We start from the raw sequence: 17,963 nt of genomic DNA, 5'->3' as shown, positions 1-17,963 counted from the left end.
ATTCTGTGTTCCAACCAAATTGGATTACTCTCTGTCCCCCCAAAACACTGTGTTTTCCTACCTTTAGGCCTTTGATCAAGCTTTCCCAATGTGGAAAATGTCCTTCTTTCCTTCTTTGCCTATTGAATTTCTGTCTGTCCTCTTTAAAATCCAATAAATACTACCTCTTCCAGGAAGATTTCCTTAATCCTGACAGACATGATATTTTTCCGATGGGATCCCTCTTAATACTTTTTTTTTTGCCTTTTGGAGGGCATTTGGGGTTAAGTAACTTGCCCAAGGTTACACAGCTAGTATTTTTGTGTGGGTGTTAAGTGTCTCAGGCCGGAACCAAACTCAGGTCCTCCCAACCCCAGGGCCCGCGCTTTACTCACTGCGCCACCTAGCCACCCCATCACTTAATACTTTTTTAAAAAAATCTCTCTACATGTATTTATGCTGTATAATTCATGTTTATGTAAACAAACTGTAAATTTGATGGGCAGAGAGGACTTTGTTACCTAAATACTGTATCTCCCCTACTGCCTGGTAAGCATTTAATGGTAAGCATTTCATAAATGTTTCTTTGATTTTTCCCCTCACTACAATGGCTTTAATAATCATCTAAAGTTCAAATTAGGGTAACTGGGTGGCTCAGTGGATAATCAGGAAGACTTGTCTTCATGAGTTCAAATCTGGGCTCATACACTTACTAGCAGCGTGACCTTGGGCAAGACATTTAACCCTGTTTGCCTTAGTTTCTTCATCTGTAAAATGAACTGGAGTAGGAAATGGCAAACTACTCCACTATCTTTGCTAAGAAAACTCGGAATGGGGTCCAGAAGAGTTGGACACAATTGAAATGAATGAATAACAACAAAAAGTTTAAATTACTAACCCCAGGCTCTTCTGTTTTTTCATACCCAAATTTATGAGTCTGCTACTAGGCACTCTATTTATATGTTTAACCACACTTCAAAGTCCACATTTCCAAAACAGTTACCTCCACCCCCCCCAATCAGTTTTTCTTCTTGCCTTCCCTGTTTCTATTAATGGCATCACCTCCTTTCCACTTAAACTAGGTTAGAATCATCTTCTATTACTTCCTTTTTTTATTTTATTTTTTGCTTTTTGGAAGGGGGAAGGCAGGGCAGTTGAGGTTAAGTGAGTTGCCCAAGGTCACATGGCTAGTAAGTGTTAAGTATCTGAGGTTGGATTTGAACTCAGGTCCTCCTGACTCCAGGGCCAGTGTGAGTCACTGTGCTACCTAGCCACCCCTATTCCTTCCTTTCTTACCCACCGCAGTCTTTCATTTGCCATCTCTCAATTCTGGCTTTTCTGTCATCTTTTCCATTCCACAACCCCAGTTCAGACCATCATTGCCTAATTTAACTTCTTTGAATTAATATTAATAGATTGTAGAATTTTAGGACTGAAAGAAATTTAGAGCGAATCTAGTATCTGTCAGTATTATTGAAATTATTTTCCACTTTCAAAGTAAAGCAGAAAACAGGGAGAAAAAAAGAAAGGGAGAATTTTAAGAGGGTTTTTCAGGTCCTTCAGAGTTGGGTCAAAGAGAGTATAAGGAGTTTTCCAAATTCCCATAGCTGTAATTAGAATCTGTATCTGCCAACTTCCATTCTAATGTTCCAAACCTAATTTTTGTATTTTAATCATTACATATAGAAGCATTTCAGATTTTAAGATAGGCATAATTTATAAATTAATAGTTACTATCATATTTAAATATGGAATAATAATTCTCTATGATTCAAAAAAACATCAAAAAGCTGAAATTATATACAATTGTACATCCAAGAGAAAACATAAAAGGGATCTCTCTTGGATTTTTTCCTTCCACTGAGTGACTTGTGCTTGCTACATTTGCCATGTTTTCTTCACTCTTTTCTTTTTGGATTACTTTGGAATATAAGTATGTTAGTATTTTTTTCTCAACAAATTGACAATCATAATTTCTTAAAATCCTCTGGCTAAATGCCATATCTAGCATATAAAATAATAACCTTGTCTCTCAGGAAACTTAAAGGAAAATTATATATGAATAAACTCTAAAGGGGTGTGGGAAAAAATGATCTGTTAAGTCCTTTCTTATTATAACTTTTTTTTTCTTTTTTCTTTTTCTTTTTATTTATTTTTTTTCCATCTTTCAAATGCTTTATTAACTTCTGATTTACATCATTCATTTCTGCCAGATTTTGAGTTACAAATTTTCTCCCCATTTTTCCCCTACCCACAGTCCCACAGGATATCCCCTTCTCCAATCTGCTCTCTCCCATATTTTCTCCCATACCCCTTTCAACTTTTCCAGTAGGGCATGATGGATCTCTGTGCCCCAGTGCCTGTATATCTTATTTCCCAATTACATGTAAAATAGTATTAATAATAGTATATATATATTTAAACGTTTGATTTTAAAACTTTGAATTCCAGATTCATTCCCTTCCTCCCTTGTCACCCACCCTTACTGGGAAGATGAGCAGTTCAGTATAGGTTATACATGTGTAGCTAATGCAAAACAATAACATAGTAGATACATTGTAAAAGACTGACTATATTTCCCTCCCTCCTATTCCACCTCCCATTTGTTCTATTCTCTACTTTGATCCCGTCCCTTTTCAAAAGTGGGTGCTACCAACTTCCCTCCCCCCTCTCATCCCCTTCCCCCCTACTCTCCTGTAGGGTGAGATACCCTATTTAGTGTGTATTTCATTCCCTCCCCAAGCCAAATTCAATGAGAATAAGGTTGACCCATTCCCTTTTGCCTTCCTATTCTTCCCCTCCATTGTAACCATTTTCCCTTGCCTCTTCTATATAAGATAATTTACCCCATTCAGTCTCTCCCCATCTCCTCTCATTATATTCCTCTCTCACCTCTTAATTTCACCTTTTAAGTATAATCCCTTCCTGTTAAATTGGTCCTGTGCCCTCTATCTATGTATACCTGTAAACATATATACACACATTCACATATGTATTCATATGCCCATATGCCCTTATATATAGACATATATATATATATATATATACATATATATATATTTCTATTCCCTTCAACTATTTTCATACTGACAAAACTTTCATCAGTTACAATTATTGTTTTTCCATGTGGGTATGTTAATAGTTCAACTTTGATAAGTTCCTTATGATTTTTTTTCCCTGTTTACCATCTCAAGCTTCTCTTGCTTCTTGTATCAGAATGTCAAATTTTCTGTTCAACTCTGGTTCTTTTATCAAGAATGCTTGAAAGTCCTCTATTCCACTGAATGACCATATTTTCCCCTGAAACATGATACTCAGTTTTGTTAGGTAGGTGATTCTTGGTTTTAATTCCAACTCCTTTGACCTCCAGAATATCATATTCCAAGCCCTTTGATCCCTCAGTGTTGAAGTTGCCAGATCCTGGGTTATTCTGATTGTGTTTCCACAATATTCAAATTGTTTCTTCCTGGCTGCTTGTAATATTCTCTCCTTAATCTGGGAATTCCAGAACCTGGCTATAATATTCCTAGGAGTTTTCTTTTTGGGATCTTTTTCAGGAGGTGATCGGTGGATTCTTTCAACCTCTGTTTTGCCCTCTGTTTCTAAAACATCAGGGCAGTTTTCTTTGAGAACTTCCTAGAGGATGATTTCTAGGTTCTTTGATCATGGCTTTCAGGTAGTCCAATAATTTTTAAATTATCTCTTCTGGATCTATTTTCCAGGTCAGTGATTTTTCCCATGAGATATTTCACATTGCCTTTTATTCTTTCATTTGTTTGGATCTGTTTAACAGCATCTTGATATCTCATAAAGTCATTAGCTTCCATTTGCTTCAGTCTAATTTTGAAGCAATGATTCTCCTCATTCAGCTTTTGAGATTCTTTTTCCATCTGGTAAATTTGGCTTTTTAAACCATTCTTCTCCTCATTGCCTTTTTGAGCCTCTTTTGCCATTTGAGTTAGTCCATTTTTTAAGGTGTGATTTTCCTCAGTCAGGCTGTTGACTCTCATTTCATAATTTTCTTGCATTGTTCTCATTTCTCTTCCCAATTTTTCCTCCACTTCTCTTATCTGCTTCTTAAGGTCCTCTATGGCCTGTAACCAGCTTGTATTTTCCTTTGAAGCTTTTGGTGCAGGAGTTCTGACTTCACTGTCTTCCTCCTGTTCCATGCTTTGCTCCTTTTTGTCTCCCAAAATAGGAGTGTATTGTTGGAATCTTCTGTCTGCTTTGTTTCCTTTGCCTGGTCATGTCGCCCCTCAGTCACTTGACCCCTGGGCTTTTTGCCACAGTAGGACTCTGCCACCAGACAGGGGAGCTTTCGTCCCAAACACTGGGGTTTTCTCAGCTGTTGGAGGTATTAGATGGGTGCCCTCTCTGAGGCCTCCAAATGCTCTGGCAAGCTGGACCCACACCCCAGGACCTCCACCCTCGACTGCAATCCAGATCCCAGCAGGTTAAAGCAAGAGTGATTACCCCTCAGACTGGTCGCTTGGTCCCCCTACACTCTGCAGGCCAGGAGCTGAAGCTGCCACGTGGTGCTGGCTGGCTGTGCCAGGCGTCTCAGTGGCTTCTCTTCCCAGGAGCAAAAGCAACATACTCCCACTTACTGGGTCCCAAAGTCCAGACTGCACTGACCTCTGACTTTGTCCTTTGCATCTGTGTGTTGATAATTCTGGAAACAGCCACAACTGCTGCTGATCTAGAGTCCCTCCAGCTGGCAGCTGGTCAGACCTGCCCTGGGGCTAAAACTTCTGGCTCACGTGGGCCTGGGCTCAGCTCCCAGAGCTCTATGCTGGCCAATTCCAGGGTGTCCTCAGCGGGAGGTTAGCTTCTCTGTGTCATTTTGTGGGTTCTGTAACTCCAAAGTTTGTTCAGAGTCCCCCTTTTACATTGATTGGGGAAGGTGGAAGCCAGAGCTGCTCGGAGGTCATGCTTCTACCACTACACATTTTTTCAAATGAATAGCTGCCCCTTATTATAACTTCTAACCCTAGGAATTACATTTTGAGCAAAACTGAGCTTCTTTTCCAAATCCTTACAGTACTTAGTCTTCTCCCACAATTGAACCACAAGTAAAAGCCACACAGAGGGTACTTTTGGGCACCTAAAGATCTATGCCTAGAGGTTTTGTTTAAGTAAATATTGAATGGTTGGCATTTTCATGCTTTTTAAACTTATTATTTTGTTCTCTAATCTGATAGATCTATCAAATCTACTCAAAGAGGTCTGCTGAAGATATTTATAAGATACTTACATCCTACAAAGCTAACTATTTGGTTGTAGAAGATGCTATCTGCAATGAAGTGGGAACCATGAGAGGGTGTAGAGTTAAAGACTTGTTGGATATTGCAAATGGCCATGTAAGTAACTGTTTGGAAGATTAAATACTGTCGGGGGCAGCTAAGTGGCCCAGTGAATAGATCACCAGCCCTGGAGTCAGGAGGACCTGAGTTCAAATCTGGCCTTAGGCACTTAACACTTAGTAGCCATGTGACCTTGAGCAAGTCACTCAACCCCGATTGCCCTGCTTTCTCTCCAAAAAGAAAAAAAAAAGATTAAATACTTAAGTTTATCTTAGTATAGGGAAATAAGGTTTAAAAATTGATTTTCAGGCTTTATTTTTAGAATTTATACTTTAAAATATAAGCAAAGAAATATAATATTTATTACTGTCACTTAAGATTACAAACTTGACTTGGATGTGCTAATTTAATTTATACACTTATTTTAATTCTTTATTCCTACTAGGCTTTCGTTCATCCCAGTCTTCAATAAAACTGTGTCCTCTTGCATCTAAAAATGATAGGGGATTTGGGATACTTGATATATGAGATTCTCTGGGAGGCACACTCAGTGTCATCCTTGACTTCAAAAAAGGTCTATGATGTCAACTTGATTGACTCCACCTTGTTTGCTTGCAACCAAGATCTCTCCTATTCCCTCCCAGCTTATATCATATTTGTTCCACATCCCTGGAACAGTTTGTTGGGTGAAGATTGGTGCTCTGTAACTTCATTTTTTATTTTCTTCTTGGTACTTTCCAAACTGTATAAATAAAATATTACATTTATGTATAACATTACTTATAATTATGTCCTTTAGTTTTTAAATGACAAGAGGAAATTGTAATTGTTCACTAGGTAATTAGCACTTGGCATAGCATCTTATTATAAAGCATTTCTTTAAAATAAGTCATTTGTCAGTGACTGCAAAATAGTGGGGTTATATTAGTTCTGATTTATGTGGAGCTGAAAAATTCACCAGCATTTCCATCCTTTTAATTCCTTCCCCTTTTATACTTTGGTTATGGACCTCATTCCCCTTAGATTGTACAAAACTCTGACCTATGCATACTTACCCTTTCACTTTCTTGTTTGCTCTCGCTTTCACTTTATTTTACCTTGGTTAGATAATTAAGTGTTATAATTTCAAATGACTGACCCCTAGTTAAAGTATAAAGATTTATCTTGGATAAGTTGTGGTCTTAATTTCTCTCACTCGGTAATAGGGAGTTCACAATAACTATATGCAATTAGAAAATTGAACTTAGGGCCATTTCTCAGTATTTGTTTTTCTAGTCAAATTTAGTGACAACAAAAGCTGACTTATGAAGTTAGAAAGGCTATGGATTTGCCTTCTTAATTTTGAAACCAAAGGAATTATTAAATTTGGTTTCAGCAGTCCTATTGTGTAGCCCAATTGTTCATTAATTCATATGGTGACTGTGCCTTGGTGATCAAATTAAAGCTTACTCTTGTAGATTAATAGGGAGGCAGTATGGTTTGATAGAAAGAGGATTGGACTTAGCAGATTGTGCCTCTCACCCTACTAGGCATGAACCTCAGTTTATTTCTCAATAAAATAGAAATAATAATTTTAATGCTTACTCAAAAGGATTGTTGGAGAATCAAACAAGGTAATAAATGTAAAGTGTTTTGCACACTGAAAGTGCCCTAAGATAGCAGTTTTTAACATCAAAATCACATACAATCTATGTATATCAGTGTTGTAGTGTTCACTGAAAGTTTTACTATTTATACTTGATCTTTCCCTAAAGCTGAAGCAAACGTTTTTAAGTTGTTGTTTTGTATCTTTTGGTGTAGGTGGTTTGTGAAGAAGGTGACAATTTTACCTACTCAAAATATGGACGATTTTGTCATGAGATCAAAATTAATTATTCTCCATATGTGAATTATTTCACTAGAGTATACTGGAATAGATCCTACTTTGTATATAAAATCAACACTGTGATATCCTTCCAGTCCTGAAGAACAGCAAAGCCTTTACTTCAAAGACTGATATGACACTGAGAGGAATGGGATGTTTTTTTTTCCCTACTTATATATTCTTTTGCAAATCAAAGTTTGGACATTTGAAATGTTTTTTTTTTCTTTTCTCCTTGCTTTATTACCAGACCCAGAGTTTTATAGCCAATATAACATCAAAACTTATGATATTGATAATATATCAGATCTTCCAGTTTTTACTTTACCAGTAACATCTTCCTTTTGCATTGGTCTTTCCATATTTTACCTCATAACATACTATCTTCCCTATGGATGTTTATCTAAATAAAGTATATTAGAACCCCATTATTACATGGATTTGAACATATTGGAAATTCAAAACATAAATACATGCAGTGAAACCTTGATCTAGCAAAGTTGGTCTATAAGGGAATTATTCTTGTACTGTATACCATGATATATGACTTCACTAATCCTTACAATAAAGAGTTAAGGAAAATGGTAGCTATAAAGATAAATAGTGTAGTTCTAAATAGGCATTATACAAAGGGAAGTACTTTTTTAAAATGACATGAAGCTTTGTTTTTTTAGTGTCCAAAATCAAAATATTTATGATATTCATACAAATAGTTTGGGTTTTTTCTTAAACATTGCCTATGAGTACATTACTTTCTCAATATATCCATGCATAATACAACATTTTAATTCTGTATTATTACTGTTATTATTATTATTATTATGTAGTTAAATTTTGTCACAGTGAAATAACCATACATTTGATACCAGTTTGATCGTGATAAAACTAATTATTGGTGCCTACATTTTTAATATGCATTTCAGAGTCCATTACCACATACTTAAAAATAAAAATATTAGAAATAAAATCTGCTTAGATGTTTCTTGTCAGAATTTTTAATAACTTAATCTGTTGCCAGCTACTATAGTGGTACAAATAACTTTGTCTTAACTTCTTGTCTCCATTAAAGAAAATTGAAGCTGCTAAATTTAACCTGGCCTAACATAAGACCATATATGCATTAGAAAAACTTAAAGTTACTCATGATCTCTGCTTTTAACCACATCTATGCACACATGGTTACTTATTTTTTTAAAAACTCCAAATAAATTTTGTCATTTAACAAGCTCTCCTATAAACATCAATACTGAAAACTAAGTAGTAATTTTAATCAGCTTTATAGATTTGTCATTTTTAGAATTTACGAGTCTTCTTGCAGTCTCTTTAAATTTATATTATATTTTAGTTGCTTACAGTATTTGCTAAAACATCAGAATATTTTATGGGCATTGGCAACATGTAGATACATTATGTTTGGGATGTAAAGATAATGCTTAGTTTTTTCCTCATATTCTTGCACAGAATTTTTTCAGACTGTTTAGTTATTAGAATAGTGCTGAAATTATATCACTACCATTAGGTACATTAGAAGGAAAAGTCATTCTTCATTATGCATGAATGTATTTTTGAAAAATCACGTATTCTTTTACTGGCTATCAAATGCTGAGTGCATTCAGTATTGATGGAGTTGTCATGAACATAGTATCAGTTTCATTTGTCTTCATTTTCACATGTATAATTATAATTATAGTAAAGCATCTTCAGGTGATATAGTTCAGTTTAACTATTTGTACTTCTTTGGTAGAGTTGCTAGTCTTTCTGTTTATACCTTATGGCACTATTGAACTTGTTAACTGGACAAATATTATCTATCATGCTTCACTGCACAAGAGTGTCAGATTATATCATAAAAAATTCTATAATAGTATTTGAGGATGTCTAAACATACTGTCTTAAAAGCAATCTATATCTCTCTGTGAGGGGAAGAATAAAAACAATAATAGAAAATTGGCAGTGCAGCATCAAAAAATTAGTTAGCTTTTCATTGATCTATTCATTGATTATCGTTGATCTTATCATTATCTCATGTTGCACTGAATGGGTTTGAGGTCTTTTTAAAAATTATAATAAAAATTTTCTTCTACTAATTGCCTTCTTAGACAGATTCTTTGATGGATTGGGAGAAATTTCTAGTTGAATTTAAGAAAATATTTTCATGCAGCAGCTGTTACACAGTAAAACCTGAGCTCTTTAATAGAAAAGATTATGTTGGACATTAAATGACAGAGTATGATATTCAATTTTATTATGTACTGAAACCAAATCAAAATCTAGGAAACTTTGGATAGAAGTAGCAAATCCAAGTGTTGTTTTCTGCCTACAAAATAATATCCTCACTTGTATCTTTGCAGTTTCCTTTTATGTGGTAATATGACCTTTCCTTTATATGACCCTAGCAATATAAAATAAACAATGTTAATAGTTTTGAGAGTGATAAGTATTTATGAAAGAAATCCAAATATACTTTGCTTTTGATACTTGTTAAAAAGAAGTGCCTTGATTACTGTTTTCAGCTTCTCCAAAAGTTGTTCATCCATTTTTGTCTGCTTTCTCTAGGCAAAATTATAATACTATTTCCTTAATAAGCTGATTTTCTAGGCAGTGTCTTCATTGTTTTTATTTATTAGCATTTATGGTTGGGTAAAAAAGGTGCTAATACTTTTAAGGCACCTATGCTAATTAAAATATTTTGGTTATTTGGTTATGTTCTAGAACTCCAGGGTATAAAATAAAAAAACAAAAAACTACCTTGCACATATAACAAGGCCTATTTCACCAAATCTTTGTTAACCTACTCTTAGCAATTCTTATTCCTGGCATCTTTGTTAATTGAAGTTTTTGTTCAACTTATTTTGTTCCAGGCTTCATCTATATTGTATATCTGTAATACTTCATTTGAATTTTGTCAATCTTAGCTGAGATCCTTTTTAGGGATGACTGTCCAAACCACCAATAATCACATAGCAGTATGCCAGTTTTTATAGTTTCAGAAATAAGAGAAAATGGTAAACTGAAACACAAAAGGTGATAGGCGAGTCAGAAAATGCTTTGGCACATAGTTATAAGCTTAATCTTAAATCTGTAGGCTCAAGCTTCTCTGAATTCCCATTTAAAGCTGAACTGAAGCTGTATGAGAATGATTAACGTATACTATAATTGTACTTACTTTTGATGATTTCATGGGAATTTTAGTCTTTTTTGCCTTTGAACTTTTAAATATCCTTTTTATATGATAACTTGATAATTTATGTGCTTCACTTTACACTGAGGGCATGTGCTTAAAATTGTATATACATTGATTTTTTTAAATAAAAATATTTCAAGTGCACTGAGGACTCTTGCGATTGAAAGGATCCCTATTTTTCATCCTCTAATTTCAAGAACCTTCTATAAAGGAAATTATTATTCCCCAATTTATCCTTTGTGTAAATTCCAACTTTTTCATGTAGAATTTACTTAAAGCAAATTACACCTGCAGCAAATTATTAGTTCCTTTAATGTAATAGAAAATATGAGTGATAATCTAAATGAATAGCCCAAATATTACTTAATCTTTTTAATTTGATTCCTTTACTTTGGTGATTCTCAAATGATAACTTGTGTCCTTGACATGCATTTCTTTACCATTCTTTTGATTTTTAAGTACAAAGCTTTTTGATATTGTTTTAGAGATCTAGAATATACACCTCTTGTGTCTCATTAGTTTTAGATTCCAACATCTTTGGGTGTCAGTTGTAAGAAATTTAAAGTGAAACTGATGTAAGTATGGATAATATATCCTTAGAGTAATACCTCATTAGACTTATTTTGTTCAACTAAAAATTGAAATTAAATCTGGAAGTTCCAAAGGGATGTGTTTTCTCAACTGTCTTTCGATATCCACTAAGGATTATTTAAGAAATGTTTTTTGCACGTCATAATTTAAAAGTCTAAAAGATTTTTTGGGACCAAATATACTGACTTGACATACAGATACTTTGTAAGCCAATTATCATCAATGATCTCCTAGTGATAATGCTTAGAGTGTGTGTAAACCTCTGTGCAGCTCTTTCACAGATATACATGCTTCTGACACTTAGCAAGATCAAAATTGTATTCACTTAATGGAATGGAGGCAACCTAACCAAGGAATTGCTTCCTGCTTGAATTTGCTAATGTTACTTTTAGTTTTTCCAACTATCACTTTCCCATTTTCTTTAGGGACCTGTACAGATATTTAGGTGTGAGAAGGCTACTCACACTTAATGCTAACTCTTGAGCCAGAATACTTGACAGGAATGTTTATTTTTTTAGTAAATGTTTTCCTCCCCTATTAAGAGGCAATATTTTCATCATAATTAAAACAAGTGGACATATGTCTTTTAATAGATTTGGGACGAAAAAGTGTTTTACCTCATATTTTGTAACTTCATATAACTATTTCACCAGAAAGGCACTTCCTTATTTTATGATACATTAACCTACTTGTTTTCTGTTAACCAAAATAAAGTTGATTTTGGACTTTTAATCTGTGTTTCGCTTACACATGTATTTTAAACATACTATGAATGATTATAAAATAGAATTATCTTGCAAAAATAAATCCAACAAATTTTAATAAGATGGCAGAATAGAAGGAGAAAATCTCTAGTACAAGAAAAAATGTTCAACAAATGAACAAATTCCAAATATTACACTAAAAATCAAGGGGCAAAACTAATAGCAGTGGAAATACAAATGCAAAAACAATGAAAAGTAAAATAGATTGGATAATAAACACTTCAAAAAGGTTCAGGTGATCAAGAAGACCCTTTGAAAGCATATGGGAAAACTTGGGGAAATCTAAAACAGTGTACAGGAATTAAAAACACCAGAAACAAAATGTCAAAATAAATGTAGTAGAAAAAAGTTTAGTGAATAATCATTTTTAAAAGTTAGTACTTTTGGGGTGACTAGGAGCAGTGACTAGAGCACTGGCCCTGGAGTCAGGAGGACCTGAGTTCAAATTCAGCCTCAGACACTTAACATTTACTAGCTGTGTGACCTTGGGCAAGTTACTTAACCCCAACTGCCCTGCCTTCTCCCCTCCAAAAAGAAAAAAAAGGGAATACTTTTAAAAATGGGCAGTGTATGAAATAATATTTTGAAAGTATCCTCACAAGAGAAAATTTAGACTTTAATTCCATAGAATTTTTAGGGTGGGAGAGGAGCTTGCTTTCTGACAGTCAAAAACTGTTTTGATTTAGTCTCAGTGCTTCTAGTCAACTCTTCTCTGACATTACATACTTGCAATTCTATCTTAATGAAGGGAATTTCTATACCAGGAGTTTATCATGCATGATGTTTGGAGGGTGAAGGGAAGAAGAGATGGCAGTAGGCACCATATTTGAAGAAGTCATTGGAGAAAATTTCTCAGAGTGAACAAGAACAGGCCACACACCATAATTGGAACAATTCTCAAAGCCTCAGAATGAAGAAATCTGATGCTTCAAACAATTCAGATTAGAAATGGTTAGAAACCCTTCAGTCTTCTCAGCAACAAAAACGTAAATTAATGAAGTTAGACCAGCATATACAGAAGAAGGCATTGAACAATGCCTTTGAATGACCAGTCCTGCAAACCTGAGTGGAGACTTTTTTTTTAAGTCTTAAGAAATCAACATGCCCTCAAAGGATGTATCAGTGGTCCTCAAGGAAAGACCTTTATGAGCACTTGGGAGGGATTTAACATCTTTGTTAAATGAGTACTTAACAAGTCTATCTCCTATAATCAAATATTAATAAGGTGTATTAACAAATTAGGGTATGAACTAATGTGTAAGAATAAGTTCACACTTTAAAAAGCTGATAAAATACCCCAGTCACTGAGGCCTCAGTAGTCTCTTTCCCCTTGCTTTCCTACACTCAGTCCCTCTTCCCCTTCCCCACTGACTTTCTACCACTGCCTTTTAGAGGTCATTTCCATGGAAGAAAAAGAATCATGTTTGCAATCCAAAAACCTTCACTCTTTCAACCCCTTTGCTTATGGAAGGACTGCAGATAATATCTATATAGGAATTCAACAGAAATGGAACACCCTCACTATTGTCAAGGGAATTGCTAAGGATTACAATCAAAAAAAGGCATTTAAGAAGAAATTTGCCTGCAGTGATAAGGTAATTGAGCACCCAGAATATAAAGAAGTAATTCAGCTAAAGGGTGACTAGTGAAAGAACATATGTCATTTCCTCATTGAGATCTTACTGGCTGAGGACAAACAGCTGAAGTTTCTTTAGTACTTGCGGTTCACTAAAGTTTAAAAGTTTAAGTGAGAATTTCCTTGCAATGAGTAGAAAAGTTCCTTTCTGTCCTTGTCACAAATTTTAAAACCTCACAGTTTATTTACTGTAATCTCTTGGGGTTCATTTTAACTTGGACTACTGTGACTCATGTAATGAACTGGAGAGAGAGAGCTGGCAATACTGGAAACAATTCTCTTAAAGGAGAATAACAGTAGGTTTAAAAGGCAGGGATATAATTTGATCAGAATTAGAAATGCAAAGTAGGCTGTAGGATATATTTCATTTTGCCAACATTAAGCACAAAAACCGGGGTTCAAATTAAATATTTGTAACATTACAGGCAAATTGTTCAAATTCTTCTATAAGAAAAAGTAGTAACAATAGATTTTTAAAGTAACAAATATTTAAACTTGTGTGCATCAAACAACATAAATTAGTAATAAAAGCCAATAGCAAAAAGAAATAAATAGATATATAGTAATAGGGTACTTCAATAATAATAATAGTAGTAGGATACCTTAACGTTCCATTATCATAGTGTAAATCTCATAAAAATGTAAAGAAGTTAAAGATCTTTGTTATTTATTGAGAAAACCCGAAATAACATGTAGAGAACCCCAGTCTCTCTACCAATGTTCTACTCTAAAATTTTTCAACCCTTTCATTGTGCTCTTTGGAATGCTTGCTCAATAGGTAACAAATATGCTCTCATCTTAAACCTTTTCCTTTCCCACTCGTTTCATCTTCTGGCTCTTACTGATACCTGGCTCCCTCCTAACACAGCCTTCCTTACTACCCTTTCCAACACTGACAGCACTTTCCCTCATTCCCTTGACTCAATAGGTGAGATAGGGGAGTTGGAATACTCCTTGCTCCCCATTGCCACTTCCAAGCTCATTATCTACAACCATCACTTCTCTTCTGAAGTTCATTCATTCCGTATCCACCAACAAGTCAGAATTCTGGTAGTTGCTGTCTACCAGCCTCCAAAACACTCCCATTCTTTCCTCAGTTCAGTGCCTGGCTCACAGACCTCATACTAGGGAACTTTGACATACATTTTGATGCTCCCCCACAAATAGTCCATGTGAACATTTGGGGTGGATTCTCTAAATTTGCACATCTTGCATTTCTTTTTAATTACTTCCATTCTGTTTTGCTCATGGAACATAGCACCTTCTTTGAAGCGGGCACACTATGCTGAGTGGTCCTGTGCTAGTGTCTCCCAAGTCACAAAATCAATTCCAAAGTTCTTCAAAGAGACCTTGAGAGTGTCCTTGTATTGCTTTTTATGACCACATGTGAGTGCTCACCTTGTGTGAGTTCTCTGAAAATAGTCTTTTAGGCAAGCTTCCCTAAAGCCAGTCTCTCCCTTTGAAAGTCTATCCTACACAGATCTGCTCTGAACTGGTCTTATCCCCTTCCCACAAGCCTCAAGGGTCCCTAACATCTCTAATAGTAGATCTCAAAGTGTACCCCTAGTGACCTCCAAAGATACTTTTAGGGAGTCTGTGAGGTCAAAACTAATTTTCACAATAACTTTGTTGTTCAGTTGTTTCAGTCATGTCTGACTCACTGCAACCCAATTTGGGGTTTTCTTGGCAAAAATACTGGAATGGTTTGCCATTTCCTTCTCCAAATCATTTTCTAGATCAGGAAACTGAAGTAAGCAGGGTTAAGTGACTTATTTAGGGTCACATAGCTAGTGTCTAAGGCCAGTTTTGAACTCAGGAAAATGAATCTTATTGACTTTAGACCCAGCACACTATCCACTGTGCTACCCAGCTGCCCTTTCATAATAATACTAAAACATTATTTGCCTATTAAAGTGTTCCTACCTTTTACAACTACATATATGTATGAGGTCAAATTTTTTACATATACATCAACCAAAACAACTTATTACAACATACTGAATGCAAAATCAGATAGGAGAACCCCGCTCTGAGATCCAACCAGATAATAAAGAGATTTGCAAAATTATGTTAAACAATGTCACTCTTCTCATTGTTTTGCTTTGTAACATACAGAAAATAGATTATTTATGTTAGCATGTAATGGGTCTATTTTTGTTGTTTTTAAATCCACAAATTTTTAAAATTATCAGTTTTAATTTGTAACATAGATTTTGATAGATATAATCCACATAAACAAAAGCTCACTGAGGTCCTCATTAATTTTTAAGAATGTAAAAGGATTCTAAGACCAAAATGTTTGAGAGCCTAGAGGATAAAAACCTGACATTTGAGGCCTTTTACAATCTAACTTGAAAAGACATTTCCAGGTTTACTCCACACCAGATCCCTTCATATATTCCATATTCCAACCCTATACTAGAATACTAACTATTCCCTAATCTTGACCTATGCTCTCCACCTCCGGGATGGATCAGATCTGTTCTTGGAATGCACTCCCTTCTTTTATTCCCCTTTGGAATTCTTTCTCTTCCTTGACAGCTCAGCTTAGGAACCACTTCTTCCATGATTCTTTTTCTGATGGCTTCTTCACTCCCATCACAACCAGTTGAAAGTGATCTCTCTTCTAATTTTTCTAGATGACTTTTTTGTTGTTTTTTTTCCTCTATGATAGTCTACCTTGTATCATACTTATTTGTGTATATATTATACTACTGCCCCCCAATTACTGATCATAAGTTCCTTGAAAACATAATTGTTGGGGCGGCCAGGTAGCACAGCGAGTAAGAGCACCGGCTCCAGTGTTGAGAAGACCTGGAGATTGAATCCCGGGCTCAGACACTTAGCACCCACCCAGAAACACCTGGCCGTGTAACCTTGAGCAAGTTACTTAACCCCAATTGCTTAGGGGCGGCCAGGTGGCTCAGCGAGTAAGAGCATCGGCTCCAGTGTCGGGATGACCTGGATCAAATTGAGCAAGTTGCTTAACCCCAATTGCTTAAAAAAAAAAAGAAAAGAAAACATTGTTATTTTTCATCTTTGTAACCCCGATATATAGCCTGGTATGTAGTACCTCACACATAGTAGATCCTTAAGGAATTCTGAATAAATTTTTAAATGGAATTAAAATAGGAAAGGTTGTATTCTGACACTATTGACCTTTGCTTTCCATGAATGAAAAATATAAGTACTCCTCTGGTTATTGTATTAATAAATATATATTACTTTTTAAACAAAGAGCATAGTTTAATATGGTCATGATACCCAAGGGGAAGAAAATACTTTAAAGATCTCTTACTTCAGGTACAAAATTTCCTACTGAAGGATCCTAGATTATTAGTTTTTCAATAGGTGTTATTTTTACTCAGACATCTTCTGACAAAGGGAAATAACCATCTTATCTGATTGAAGTTCAGTTAAAGGTATCTTGGAGTCTGCCATAGCAGGTGTTAGTGGGAACCTAACACAGGTAAGCTGCTATCATAATTTTCCCTTTTAAAAAATGTTTATTGATGCATTTTAAAACAACACAGCCACATTTCCTAATATAACCCTTTTCATAAGGAAAAATGTAAGAAAGATAATTAAACAATCGTGATTGACAAAGCAAGCACATCTAATAGTAGGCAACATTCTACTGAGTAAATACTATTGAGAGGAGAGATATGTCTTTCATCCCTTGTTTTCCATATCCAATATTGGTCACTACAATTAATTTGAGTTAGCTTCCTCTAAGTGTTATTTTTATTTACATTTTTGTAATCATCATACATCTTATGTTCATAATTCTCCTTTGTTTGCTCTGTATCAGTTAATACAAATCTCCCTATATGTAATACAGGTTCTCCCAGTAATCCTGGTCGGCTAGTCCTCAGAGGATGGCTGACTACTTCTCTCTACAGGGTTCTAGAGGTCATCCTGAGAGATTTAGAGTATTTCTAATCTTGTTACTGATGAACCCCCACCAGTGTGCTCTTCAACATTGACTGACAAAATTGTTTCCCCGATATCAATCAACCAATTAAAATTAATTAACTTTTTAAAAAGTAATTGGGGTTAAGTAACTTGTCCAAGGTTATACATGGCCAGGTTTTTTTTTTTTTTTGTGGGTGTTAAGTATCTGAGGCCGAGGCCGAAACCGATCCCGGGTCCTCCGGAATCTGGGCTGGCGTTCTTACTCACTGAGCCACCTAGCTGCCCCAATCAATTAACCAAAGGAATATTTGCTGAAAATGTCTGAAGTACAACATCTCCTCCAAAAGTCTGGAGTCACACTCTCTCATAAAGACCAAGGGAAAAAGGGTTCAAGTTTAGAAAGCACATCTGACAAAGGAATAACTTACAGCACCTCATTGTATGGAAATCCGCTTTTCCTGAAACCCCTTGAAATTCCCCTGGAGGTTAGTTTTTTGCTGGGATCCAAAGCTTGAAGCCCTCATAGAGTTTTGAAGTTGACTTTCCTTAGTATGTCTAGTTTATCCTTGAAACACTGCTTCTCTTGGGACACTGTTACTATCATCAATGCAAAGTCCAATCCAAATAATTTGATGACCCTTCAAAGGCATAAGTTTTCCTCTGGTCAAGGAAAGGGAGAAGACAGAGACTCTCTCTTCCTCCCAATTCCTCCCTGCCCATGTGAAGCGAT

At 35.3% G+C, this 17,963-nt stretch overlaps 1 protein-coding gene across 4 annotated transcripts in view; it reads left to right on the top strand.

Moving 5' to 3' along the window:
• The window catches only part of DPY19L4 (dpy-19 like 4), a 60,309-nt gene extending 49,833 nt beyond the window's left edge, over positions 1-10,476 (top strand). For all 4 annotated transcript variants that reach the window (XM_069086613.1, XM_069086614.1, XM_069086615.1 and 1 more), the window contains 2 exons: positions 5,181-5,339; positions 7,083-10,476. In XM_069086613.1, the coding sequence (XP_068942714.1) occupies positions 5,181-5,339; positions 7,083-7,247 (324 nt within the window). In that variant the 3' untranslated portion in view covers positions 7,248-10,476. The remainder of the gene's footprint in view (positions 1-5,180; positions 5,340-7,082) is intronic.
• The last annotated feature ends 7,487 nt before the right edge of the window (positions 10,477-17,963 follow it).

Source organism: Petaurus breviceps, unplaced genomic scaffold (genome assembly GCF_028583685.1).
Source record: "Petaurus breviceps papuanus isolate PSGF00001 unplaced genomic scaffold, PetGlider_PUasm1.0 179, whole genome shotgun sequence".
Lineage (NCBI taxonomy): Eukaryota > Metazoa > Chordata > Mammalia > Diprotodontia > Petauridae > Petaurus > Petaurus breviceps.
This window is presented reverse-complemented; position numbering and strand designations above follow the sequence as displayed.